Source organism: Artemia franciscana, chromosome 5, assembly GCF_032884065.1.
Source record: "Artemia franciscana chromosome 5, ASM3288406v1, whole genome shotgun sequence".
In the NCBI taxonomy this organism is placed as follows: Eukaryota; Metazoa; Arthropoda; class Branchiopoda; order Anostraca; family Artemiidae; genus Artemia; species Artemia franciscana.
Genome location: NC_088867.1, coordinates 49,658,686 through 49,671,149, shown reverse-complemented (window position 1 = coordinate 49,671,149; position 12,464 = coordinate 49,658,686). Strand labels below are relative to the sequence as shown.

Here is a 12,464-nt window from a genome sequence, read left to right as displayed (position 1 = left end):
TAATTTCGCTCCGTGTTTTCTGTTTGAAATGGATAAATATTAACATCTAAAAAAGTCAGTAGTGAATGTTTTTCCTGGCCAGTTACTACTTGAACAAAGGAGTACAAAGCTGCTAATAAAACAGAAAGGTACTGTAGAAAGGAGACAAATGAGTTGCCTCCCTGTCGCCTTTGTGTAAGATTTATAGTATATCGTTTCTTGTTTAATAAAGCCAAGTCAAGTCAAGTACTATCAAAACGACGATTTAGATACATTATTCTGATTTTGGTCACTAGGTGACTCTTTGAGTCAAGCTAGAGTTTTTCTTATGAGACTAACTTACGCCTTTTGAACGCCTAATCTGGTGGGTAGACTAACTCGTTTTACCAAAAATGGAGAAGCGACCTTTTGGTAATTGATTGACGATATTTGTGTTTTTTTATGTTTTTTTTCCTGGCGTATGGAGTCCCGTATCGCCTGATTTGGATTATGGATTTATCGTATTTAAATGAACCATCTCTCTCCCTCTCTTCTTTTTTTAAATGAATTAGTGTATTAAACCGTACGTGCTTAAATGTTTAATGTTCAAATAATTTAACGTTTAAGGTTTATTTTATAACTCTCCCACCCCTTTTACAGGGCATGGAACCTTTGTGGGATTTGTGATTTTGTTTAAAATATATCTTATCTGAATAGATAAGACTGATTATGGATAAAAGCAGGAAAAAATTATAAATGCATAATTTGTATAAATGTATAAATTTGTAAAAATGTATAATATATAATACATTGTAATATATAATATATAATTATATAAAAAATATGTATAAACGTATAATAAAATATGTGTAATAAATGTATAACAAGCCGGATTACTTGTAATTACGTTGGCAATCCCAGTGTGCTATGTGTGTCGTCAAGGCCTATTATTTAGTTCAATATTAGTATAAATAACTTTTAATGTGATTAATTTAATTGAAGTTGAATGTTTACTGGATAATAACCTCCAAGGGGACGAATTGCCTTTTGTTTCTTTTGTTCTGCTTGGTGCTGCTCATGCCCTCAGTCTGCAAACCTAAAATTAAGAGCTTTATTTTTGTATTTAATATTTAAGCCTTTATTTTATATTCAAATGTCTTAAAAATAAAAGGAAAAATTTAAATATAATTTAACTTAATTGTATAAAACTAGATATGCAAGGATAACTTATAAATTGCTGTTCTTGGTAAGGACACATTTAAAGGAAGGGAAGAGAAAAGACTTGCCTCTTTCCTAAAATTTGTCATATTCATTAGTAAGAAAAGGCTACTTCTACATTCGGCGTTTTCTGGAAAACTGGGACGGAAATCTGGGAGATAGTTAGCGGTCTGCATGGCTGACGTAGACTGCTACTTATCTCTTAACTTTGTGCTCTCTGGTTTTCCGTCCAGTCTTCTGGTCATTAACTTTGTCCTTCTATATTTCAATTAGTGAGAGAGTCTCTTTATTTGACTATTACTGATGCTATAGAAGTTTCTTTATCTTTCTTGGTAAACCCCATAACTTCTTTTTCAAATTTATTGCCTGATGAAGCTCCCAGAAAACAGAACAACTTATCTTCACTTCCTATTTTTTGGCATGTGAAATGGGAAACCGGAACTGCAGCAGCGGTTTACATTATTCTTATTACCATTTTTCCGTCCCAGTTTTCCAGGAAATGCCAAATGTAGGGGCTTAACTTGCGTATCCCTTTTCAGTTCGTCCTGTATAAGTTTGACGCCCCTAGTGGTTAGTTTAGATTAGTTCATCCATTTCAAAACCATCATCGACAAATCAGCGATAAAATTTTTGTACTTTACAGAAAATGATCAGAATAAAATTAATTTTTCTATAAATAAATAATGATTTTTCTCCGTTTTAGAAATAAAGCTGATCCATAAGATACAAATATTTATCTGTAAGGTTTATCTCGAAGAAGCTGCAAATAACAACAAATCTAACCCTGCTAGATTTTGGGAAATATATTTTGTCCCTCTCCGCAAATTTTTTGTTAATTGTCGCCACCGTCTGTAGTTTGGTTAATGGATAGTTAAAGCTATTCAGTCAGTGCTGTTGATGAATTAAAAATAAAATAAAAAGAGTTACACTACCCAAAAAGGACAATGCATCCGTCTTTGATCATTTGACGACATGTCCTAAATGGGGAAATATAATTTTTTAATTTTCATTCATCCTTGTTTAAAATTCAGTCATTTTCTTGCAGTCTAGCAACTTCAAAATTAACGTTTTCGGAATCTCATTTTTACAAGGAATTGGTTGGATTTGCCAATCGGATTTCTCATGCCAAATGGCCGGATTTCTCAATAACAAATATTTCTTAGTCATTTTTAGCAATGATTATTTAACATGTTCAGCGTTCGATTTGCGATTAATAATAAAGGTCATCATTGATCTTCTTTTTTTGTTGCCAAAGTATGCTTATTCAGTCATGTCATGTCATTGTTTTAATAATCTAATTTTTATCAAAATTTTCGATTTATTCTATTCTTCTCATTGTTGTTTTGATCTTGAGAAATTGTTTTGATATTGATGGAATGTGTACGGTTTTAACCGTCAAGTATTTTTTAATCCTTGTTCAAATTGAACTAGTTCGGGCATTGTCTACCAAGCCTTTTAGGTTGGTGACTTGAAATATCTCTTTTAATAATAGCTAACAATCATTACATTGGGGGTCTGCCTGTTTTTAACAAAGTGTGTTTTATCAAATGTGTTTTGCCGACGTTTAAATTGTAGAATTTCTTGTATTTTTTTTCTAGTCATTCCATGTCCGTTTTAAGAACGATCGTAGATTAGGCGCCGTATGTAGATTTCTTACATCTTCTCGGCCAGTTACTGTAGCTCTCACCCAGCGTCCTGAAGTATCTGACCATGATTTCCTTGAAGAGCAGGAACGGCATCTGTTTGCTCTGTGTATGCGTACCATGGCGTTGCCTGTTGGCAGGTTTGTAACTCTTCATTCCTTTTTCGCTAACTTGACCAATCGTCTCCTTATTCTTGGTCGATTGACCTTGCTTGACGGATGTCCTGGTTTGTTTTTCTTTGGCTGTAAATGAAATGCATGGCTGGGGGCAAATTACTTGACATTTCCCGTGTTTTTCCTTCAGATTTCTCCAGATATTATTTGAAGTAAGGTCGCCACTGTCTGAGCTTACGGAGTCGCACTGCTGATGTTCAATGCAAACCAAGCAATCAATGACACCAGGACTCGATCACCAGTCCTGAAGGTAACGGGATTGCGAGTCCAGTGTTCGAACCACTCGGCTAGGATTTTTCCTGTATGAGACGAAAGACTGTATTGATTTTGTTCAGTCCTAAACACTGCACCGTATTTTCGGGAATCATATCCCGAAAATATTATTTCTCAAAAAATTGAAAAAAAGAAAAAAAAGCTAATGGAACCTGTAATATTAGAAGAAGATGTGTCAAATCAACAAGCAAATTTAATAACTTTGCTTTATATCCCAATTTTGTCAAAGAAATTAAGAAGAGAACTAAACAAACATATTGTAAAAACAGCATTTAAATCAGGACAAACTATAAGCTCTTTGCTAAACAATGGAAAAGACAAGGTTCTAAGAAACACACAAAGGGGAGTATACAAAATTCCATGGTCTGTGGTAAATTTTATGTAGGAAGAACATAGCATAATTTAGAAAAAAAAGTTCATAGCAACGCAAAAATGTCATAGATTGCTCGCTAAAAAATAATGAAAAACCGGAAATGTTTGAATCAGCTGTAGCAGAACACGTATTTGATTTTCCTCATCACAATATTTTATTTTATCAGTAAAAAAATGTAGATAACGTCTGTAGGACTTTTGCATGGTCTTAGAGAAACTGTGGAAGAAAAAAAAATTATCTCTGGGGGCATCAGTATTAATAGAGATGAAGGAAAAGTAAAGGGACTGCAGCTAAACTAGCTAACCAAAATTATTTAATTTAGAATTCAGAAGTTTGTATATCAATCTGTGATATTTAGTTATGGGTGGTTGACCTGGGGTTTGTTCGTGTTTGTTCAAGTAAATATAGTCTTCACTTTTAATAGATTCCCATTTATCCACTGAATGTTGAGAGGAGAGTGACCCATTGTTTTCACTATAGACATTTGGTTTGGTTTTATTCTTATGTTATGACAACAGTGCTGGAAATTTGTTTATAATCTGAGTTGTTCTTATTTATTTATTTTATTTTAGTTAAACGTTGTCATATTCTTGTGTTGTTTTTTCTTTAAAACAACTGTCATTTCCTTTATTTGACTTTTTTGTCGCTTTTTTTCGTTGAGGATGGCTCCTGAACGTGAGGCCAAAATATTCAGAATATTTTTTTTTTAAATTAAAGTGTTTTGTTTTTATTTTTTGTTCACTGCTTTGTTGAAATTAAAGCCCTTTTTTTCGTAAATGGAAAAGCAGTTTGGTCTAAGAAATTATTTAGTCTAAAATTAAATTATTTCTCTAATTTTTTGTCTATTGCACTTTCTGAAGTCAGTTCATCAAAGCTTGTGTCATTAGTTTAACTTCGTTTTTCTAAATTTTAAAAGCAAACAAGTTTGATATTCTAAAGCAAAGTTGATTTTCCTGCTCTAGAGAAATTGTAAGTTCCTATGCATATTCAGGTTTCAAGCAATAATTTTTGTAAGATCTGATCAGTTCTTTTTATCTCTGTTGTATTTCGATCTACGCAGAACATCTATGTATCAGGCTTAAGATGACGTGGAGTTCTGTATTCTGGAGTTCCTAGTTCTGTATGATAATGCTGTCTGACTGGTTCCTTATAATTTACTATTGAAAAAAGAAAGAAAAAAAATTACACAATTTATACACGGTATATCTAAGATAATATCAATAACTTGAGCTTGTCATATATTTATCTTCTTTTACGTGTTGCTATTAAACAATGCTCAATATATTATGATGGCGAAAAGTTACAGAGAAAAAAGTTGACATTGAGGATGACTTGAATGTGGCAGTTCAGCAAAAAACTCATTGAAGTAAGAAGTACCCAATGACTCCGTGCTACTAGTCAATCCAAAAGGTTGTAATGGTAACGTTAGTACCGAGTGTTGTTGATCGGAATCACTTTGGTTCACCATTTTAGGCCTTAGACCCCCCCCCCCCCTTCTCCTCCCAAAAAAAAACAAACCCGTGCTACTGGCCAAATATAGCCAAATTTCAACTCTCAAATTTACACTTGAGTTTCAACTTATTTTGACCAAAGTGCTTGATTATGGACCCAAGTTGAACAGACCTGATATGGGACCAGAGGAACTGGAAGCTGCCAAGGCCACAAATGTCGAAACGTTTCGAAACTACGATGCTACTTTGTGGCAGATCTATGAGAGGATAAAAGGGCAGTCTTCCAATGAACAATGGATTTTTGAAAGAAATAAGAAATCACATGTCCTATTTTTCATCGGATAACTTCTCGGAAAGAATTCACAAAAAGAGGCCCCATTGTAAGAGACATCCGGAATCATTGCAGCAACTATCGCTCAGCTGTAATGATAAAAGAAAATCAACTAGAAGAAGTAGCATTATATGAAAATAGAATAGGCCAGTCGATTACTAAGGATGATAACTCAGTCACTCAAAGTTCCAGTATCTTGCTGTGTCTTACGACGGAATATTGCTCGGTGGGACAACAAATGAAGTAAAGGCAATACATAACTTACTACAAAGAAAAACTATAGATGATGGAGCTCACACGAAAGACCCAATACAGGGATTCTTTCTTCAGATGACTAGTTCAGGGCTCCAGCTAAACGTAAACCACAAATAATACAGCCTAATTCAGGGCCAGCTAGATATTAGTGATGAAGAACAAATATCATCTGCTGTCAAGGCTATATCCAGGTTTTTTCAAGGGGGGGGGTTTGCAAATTTAAAAAAATGTATTATAATTTTTTTTATTCTTTTTTGTTACGTTTTTACAAGTCAAAAAAACATTTCGGGGGAGGGGACAACGGAAAAGTGACAAAGATTTGTCAAAAGACAAGCATTTTTCACTAATTGATTGGTATGAATCGTTGTTTGAGCAATAGTTCTTTATTTCAATTCGTTTTTTATAGAAGGATAGCCACCAGCTTGTACTTTTGTATTTGATCGGATTTGGATCTATTTTGCTTTGCATAGTTTTTGCGAATAAAGATCTGCCACATCCTTACTCGTGGCTAGGGTTGCGGTTTCTCACTATTTCTAGTAATTTTTTCGCCTAATGATTATTCGGATTAGTGGTCTTAAATTATTTTTTTCTAAGACTAAGGATTCGTTCCTAAACCTTGCGATTTTGTATGATATAGTGGATAAATTCTAGCGAATGAATCATCCACGAAGCGAATTATTGAAAGCAAATTGATGCCTTCGTAAAAACTTTTCTGACAGCCAAGGATATATTTTATGGCAGTAAGCCGGATAAAGAATTTAGCTAATTAGCTCTTTTTATGGAAAATTTCAATTGAATATTTATTTATTGTTTTTTGTTGCTTCATTTTTATTAGCGTGGTTCATAAGAAAGCCAGGCTACAGCTTTGATATTTAGTGGTCAGTATTTCATAAATTTGGTTTATATTTCGCCAATCTGGTTATGTTAATTTGATTTATATTATAATTTGGTCAGAACTGAGGTTTGTTTGCTCCAATATAAAGGTATATATTGATTAAGCAAACACAAGAAGAAAAAGAGTGTGACTCGGCTGAGTACAAAAATACGAATATCGTTTGTCCCGGTACAGATCCTCACCTACACAAAGCACGGTGGATGATAGTGGTATGCTTCCAAGTTCACTGGTCGCAAAAGATCTCCGTATTTTTAAAGAATTTTCGGCTTTTTGTTGGATTAAAATTATAATTATTATCATGAGCATTATTCTATATATCCTGTAGTATCCCATTTGATATCTAATACGAATGATGGCCATGATCAAGCTAGTGCCTAGACCCTTTCATTGCAATGTCCATGGGACAGAAATGTTAGTGAGGGATTTTTAATAAAAAAAAAATGTCAGTTGACTTACGGCTTTGTTGTTTACTATTCATTGGAAATTTATGGCTTCTCCATGGCAAATATATTTTACTGTCCTTTGACTTATAGCTCTCATCCGTGGAAATCCAGGCTAGCTGCGGCGATCAAACAAAATTTGAAAGATTTTTTTATCCTTTTTTGGAACGTATTTACAACGTTATTTTGTTTGTTCTCTTCTTATGCATTTCCTTTTCATGAATGAATTTTTAGAGGTTTTGCGACTTCAGGGTGCTAAAACAGGTTTGAAAATTAATGTTAAGAAGACTAAGTCACTAAGGCTAGGAATAAGTGAAGATGAAAAGGTGAAATTGGGTAACGAAAAGATTGATCAGGTGGGCAGCTTCACTTACCTTGGTAGTATTATTTGTAAAGACGGTGGGAGCAGTGAAGGTATTTAAAGTAGAATAGCTAAGGCCCAGGGTGTTTTTTTCACGGTTAAAAAAAGTTTGGAAGAATAGGAAGATAAGTTTGCAAACCAAGATTAGAATATTGGAAGCTACAGTGATGACAGTGGTCAAATATGGCTCTGAAGCATGGGCTACGGATTGTTCTGGGTACCCGGCTGACTAACTGTATTTCAAACAGTAGGTTTTACGAAAAATGTGGTTCAATCCCGCTTTGTAGGGCTATATTGAAAGAAAGGTTGAGACCGCTAGGCCACGTTCTGTGGATGAAGGATGACAGATTACCGAAGATTGTTTGTTTTGGCCAACCGTCTGGGGCTACACGGAAAGCAGGTCGTCCTTGTCTGGGGTTGGGAGGATGTCATTAACAAAAATTTAAAAGAAATGGGAACTTCATGGGAGGGTGTAAATAGGGAGGCTTTGAATAGATTAGGTTGGAGGAGGAGCGCGCGTACCTGTGTTGGCCTCTGGTGGTTTAGTGCTGCAGTGAGTTATTAGTAGTAGTAGCGTAGTAATTAGCTTTTTCTGGAACGTAGCCATTTTTCATCAAAGTTTTTTAAACTATAAACATGAGACCAATCTTTAGTATTCAGCCACATATCAAAAGAAAGAAGACCAGAATTTCGAAGAATGCCATAGAATTCGATAGGTGTCATGAGTTATTGGAAAAGAATGCTTAAAGTTTGAGGAGGGGTGGGGGTAAAAGAATTGAAAGATGATTACTCCCACATAATGGGGCAAAGCTTAGGGAGGGCTATAAAAATCATATATATATTAGTTAAAATAAAAAAAATTCCCCGAGTCGTTGGTATTTTAATAATTTACTTTACTTTAAGTGAGGATCAAAAAGAACCCATTTTATGCTCGTTAGCATCGCCAACTAAAGAAAGGCCAGCATTGGGGTACTTAGAAATAACAAAATCAGCACTTTTCTGCATTTGCTGGATGAATTTACGTTTTGAATCGATGTTTTGATTTCGGGAGTAATAGAAAAGCTACTGCAATAATATTAAAGGGACGAGGGAGTTCTTTTGGTCTAATACTTAGCCAGAGGATTTCATCACGCTCGGATGAACTACTGACTGGAAAATAGCCTTTGGGTAAAGGTTAATCTTAGTAAAGAACAAAACACCACCGCCTTTTTTCCGAGTGGGTGGTCTAAAGGATGGAGTTTAATAAACTCTGAATAATGTATCTGGCAAAGGGATCCTGGGTCATGGGACTGTACTTCAGTGATAGATATAATGTCTATTAGACTTGATTCTGAAAGTATCTCGAATTTTGTAAGCTTTTCAAAATTAAGACTTTCAGCATTAGTAACTAAGAGTTTAGGAAAGACAAACCGATTGGGGAATCGCGTTAGAGAGACTTGATGAGCTTGAGAATTTCCTGGGTGGGGTTTACTTTAATATTGTGGTGGTTTGGAGAAGTAGGGGAAGAGAAGTATTTACCTTGGGGATCTGGAGGTGGGAGGACGGGCAAGGATATGGACGAAGCATGAAGCGGAAGGTGCAACTTGTTTCTAGTTGACGGGAAGCAATTAGGTTTTATTACAAAACAATTATTAAATGCAAAGAGTCTCAGACCTGAGTCACGAGGGATAAAACGAATGGGCTGGAGGTGGAGTTTCGTGGAGATAGTGTATGAAGGAGTCGAATTGGGGGTATTTTCGATAGATAGAAAATGGGGAGATGGGAAGGCAAGAAGTTGCTGGGAAAGGGAATTGAGGTAGGAACTTTCTGGGAGGAGGGAGGTCAGATTTACTTCGGCAAATGACTGGTGGAGGCCCGAACCAGTCAACAATATCTTGGGCACATGGAGAGGATAGGGGGTTTGTGACTGGGAGGGATATGAGTAAGAGGGGATTGTGGGAGAGTTTAGGTGTGATGGTGATTTGGCTGGCCGTGAGTAAATTTGGGGTTGGAGGGGCGTTTTCGAGGAGAGGATACCTGGGGTGTGTTGCTTTTTATTGGATAGGGATGGAGGTAATGAGGGGTATTTAACAAGGAAGTAATGGGATGCGTGGTGCTGCATAAAAAAGGGGTTTTCCAGTGTGGAATCTTTGGCTGGTAACAGCTGGGTCTGCCTAAGTTTTTGCACTTGTCTTTTGTTTGCAGATCGATTTGTTCTTTTCAAAAAGGAAGATGGGACACAAATATGCAGGTTTTCACACCCGAAACAACGCCAGCTTGATGCTAACTTACACAAAGGAACATGGTTAAAATTACACTTTGCTTTAGGACACTTGCCAGTGAGGTAAAAATGACAAAAGTACAATAACGAGCTCTTCTTTCGGTCGCACTTGCTATATAAAGAACAGGAACAAACTCTGACTAGTTTTATTTCGTTTTTTGAGGCTATGGGCAATAGATCCATGATTGTATGGGCACTTTGGACCTAATTTGCAATTTCCTTGCTTAAAAGTCTTGCGATTTCTTATAACACTATTATCAAGAATGCTTTTTTCCTGCCGCTTGCTTGGAGCAGGATCATGTTCAAAATCAAATTTATCTCCTAATTTGCAAAAAGCTGCCAAAATTATATTAGCTCATTTAAGAAAATTAGCAGGGAAGTCATTATTATTTGGCAGATTCACTTCCGTACTGTCAAAACGAGTTCGGGCATATGTGTTCTCAAGGTCAGGATTATAATTAGGTTGAATAGTGGTGAGATTGAGGCCAAGTACAATTTCTAAACTTAGATTTATGTCACTTGTAGTGGCTAAACTTGATGAACTTAATCCTCTGCTTTCTTCATTAATATTTATTGAGCTTAAGAATAACGCACTTTTTGATGATGAGAGTCTAAAGTGTTATTTACCTCTTTTGGGATGAAATTTTTTGTAGGTTGACTTTTTGAATCACTTCTATATACTGACAAAAAATCTGTAATAAGCATTAACATATCCGTTAATTTTTCTTTTGAAGTCAATATTTTTGTAAAATCTGGTTGTAAGGAGGCGGCTGCCGTGACGTTGTGTGTTTGAACAGATTTATCGCTGCTGCATTCAGTGGCTAGGCACTATACGGACGTTGAGTCTTCGGAAAGAAGTTCTGGATCTTGGCATTGGGTATGGGGCAAGAGAAATTGTAGGACTGACTGAACTAGGACGTTTGGTCTTTCTATTAAAAAAGACAGGTGGCTGTGTAGACAGTCAGGAAAAGGAGTAGAACTGCTGGTCACTTAGGATGCTAAGGATTTTTTTTCTTTCGACTGGGTACGAGGCGTTCGAGGGAAGCCAGAACAGGGTACAGAAAGATTCGGAGAAGTAGGAAGGTTTACCTTGAGTTTATTGGGGCAATCAAGGCACATCCAGGAGTTAATCCAATTGGTAATATCTATCCTCTCACACTCTTCGGCCCCTGCGTTGAACCAAGAGTTACAATTAGCACAGTTAACTGAGTTATATGTAACTGGTAGTCTGCACTCTGGACAATATTGTTTTTGTTTTGCCATTTGGTCATGCAAATGTCAACAATCATGGAATGTCTCTGGTACAGCAGCTTTGAACTTAGAGAGATGTTGACAGGTTGAACTGTGAGTACAAAATGAAATGTTGCTTCTTAATGGCAGATCAGTGTCTACATTTCTAGGGAAGCTGTTTATCTTGTTTCCTTGCTGCACATGATTATTTACTTTTCTAAGGGGTGTCGTTTTTTTATTTTATTTTTTGCTTGCTGCACAGACCGTCATTTTTGTCTGGCTGCCCGTCCTCATTTCCCTTTTTTAGGAAATATTATTTGTTTTTCTTGTTAGAAATCTTCCTTTCCTTTTTTAGGGGAGCTTTGTCACTTCAAACCAGTGAAATTGAAGAAGTCTTCGATCCCTTGAGTATCCCTCGACTGTGTCTCTCTGGGAAAGCACCGCCGAGAAACACAACTGTTGAGTTGACACATATTGATGTACCGGCCAATATGAATCAGTGGCCATTGTTTCATAATGGGGTAGCAGCTGGTTTGACATTAAGGAGAAACACAAAAGGAGTGACTGATAGCTGGATTGGGTTCAATAGACCAAAGGTGAAATAGTAATTTGCTATTAGGCTCGTTTGTTTGCCCAATACATTATTATGATGTTAGCTTTAGTTTTAGATGTAGGCAGCGTTCTGAAATTTTCGTATTTTAAAGAATCTTCTTCATAGAACTGTCATTGGCACAGAGGTTTATAATAGGCTCGGTAAGACATAAGCCTTTTTACTCGTAACCATTGGTAACACAAGTGCGTTTTTTATAGCGCAAATAGCCAAGGCGTACCAGACAACCTGTTATTTTATTGATTTTTCCCCTTATGTTTAATAAAGGAGAAATCGTGAGAAAGAAAATAGATGTAATTGGAAGACAAAAATAGTACCAAATGCTTCTTGGATTATTCTTTATGATATGGCATAATATTTTGCCTTTATGGTATACGAAATTATGTCTTTATGGTATGTTATACCCTTATGGTATAAGAATAGCAGCTGCACTGGTTCTTCTCAATATTGAATATTTGTCAGAAAATGTTACTCGTGGGATAAAACATTTTTATTTACGACAGAATTCATGGTACTGGGCCACTATAAACGTAAGGCCTGATATATCAATAGTTAACGATTTACTTATAATTTATCCCTAGATATGTGCCCATTGAATTTCCATTTAAAGGGATCAGTTGGAGGGTTTTCAGTTATTGTATTTTTTTTATTCATTTAATGTCAGTTATTAATAAAAAATAAACTTAGCATAAAAACATCCTCCCTAAATGCCATAGCATGATACGTTAGAAAAATAATCAAAGAAATCCACAAAAAAAAAAATTAATATTAAGCTCAGAAGGGTCTAAAAAAACGTAACTGTAACATAATGTACCCTGTTACCAGTAACTTAATACTCAACATTCAACTCCTTCCTTTATACACATCAACCAAAATAAAATACTAATCCTAAGGATAAAATACCATTTTATTCTATCAATTATGTATCCTATTAAATGAATTTTTAAAATTATATTTAAAAAACAATTCATTCTTCAACAACCTTCTAAATTC

General features: G+C 35.6%; 1 protein-coding gene across 5 annotated transcripts in view; it reads left to right on the top strand.

Annotated features, from left to right (window-relative positions):
• LOC136027541 (anaphase-promoting complex subunit 1-like) overlaps nt 1–12,464 on the top strand; it is a 255,997-nt gene that overhangs the window by 152,426 nt on the left and 91,107 nt on the right. For all 5 annotated transcript variants that reach the window (XM_065704890.1, XM_065704889.1, XM_065704892.1 and 2 more), the window contains 2 exons: nt 2,775–2,959; nt 11,217–11,457. In XM_065704890.1, coding sequence (XP_065560962.1) covers nt 2,775–2,959; nt 11,217–11,457 — 426 coding nt within the window. The remainder of the gene's footprint in view (nt 1–2,774; nt 2,960–11,216; nt 11,458–12,464) is intronic.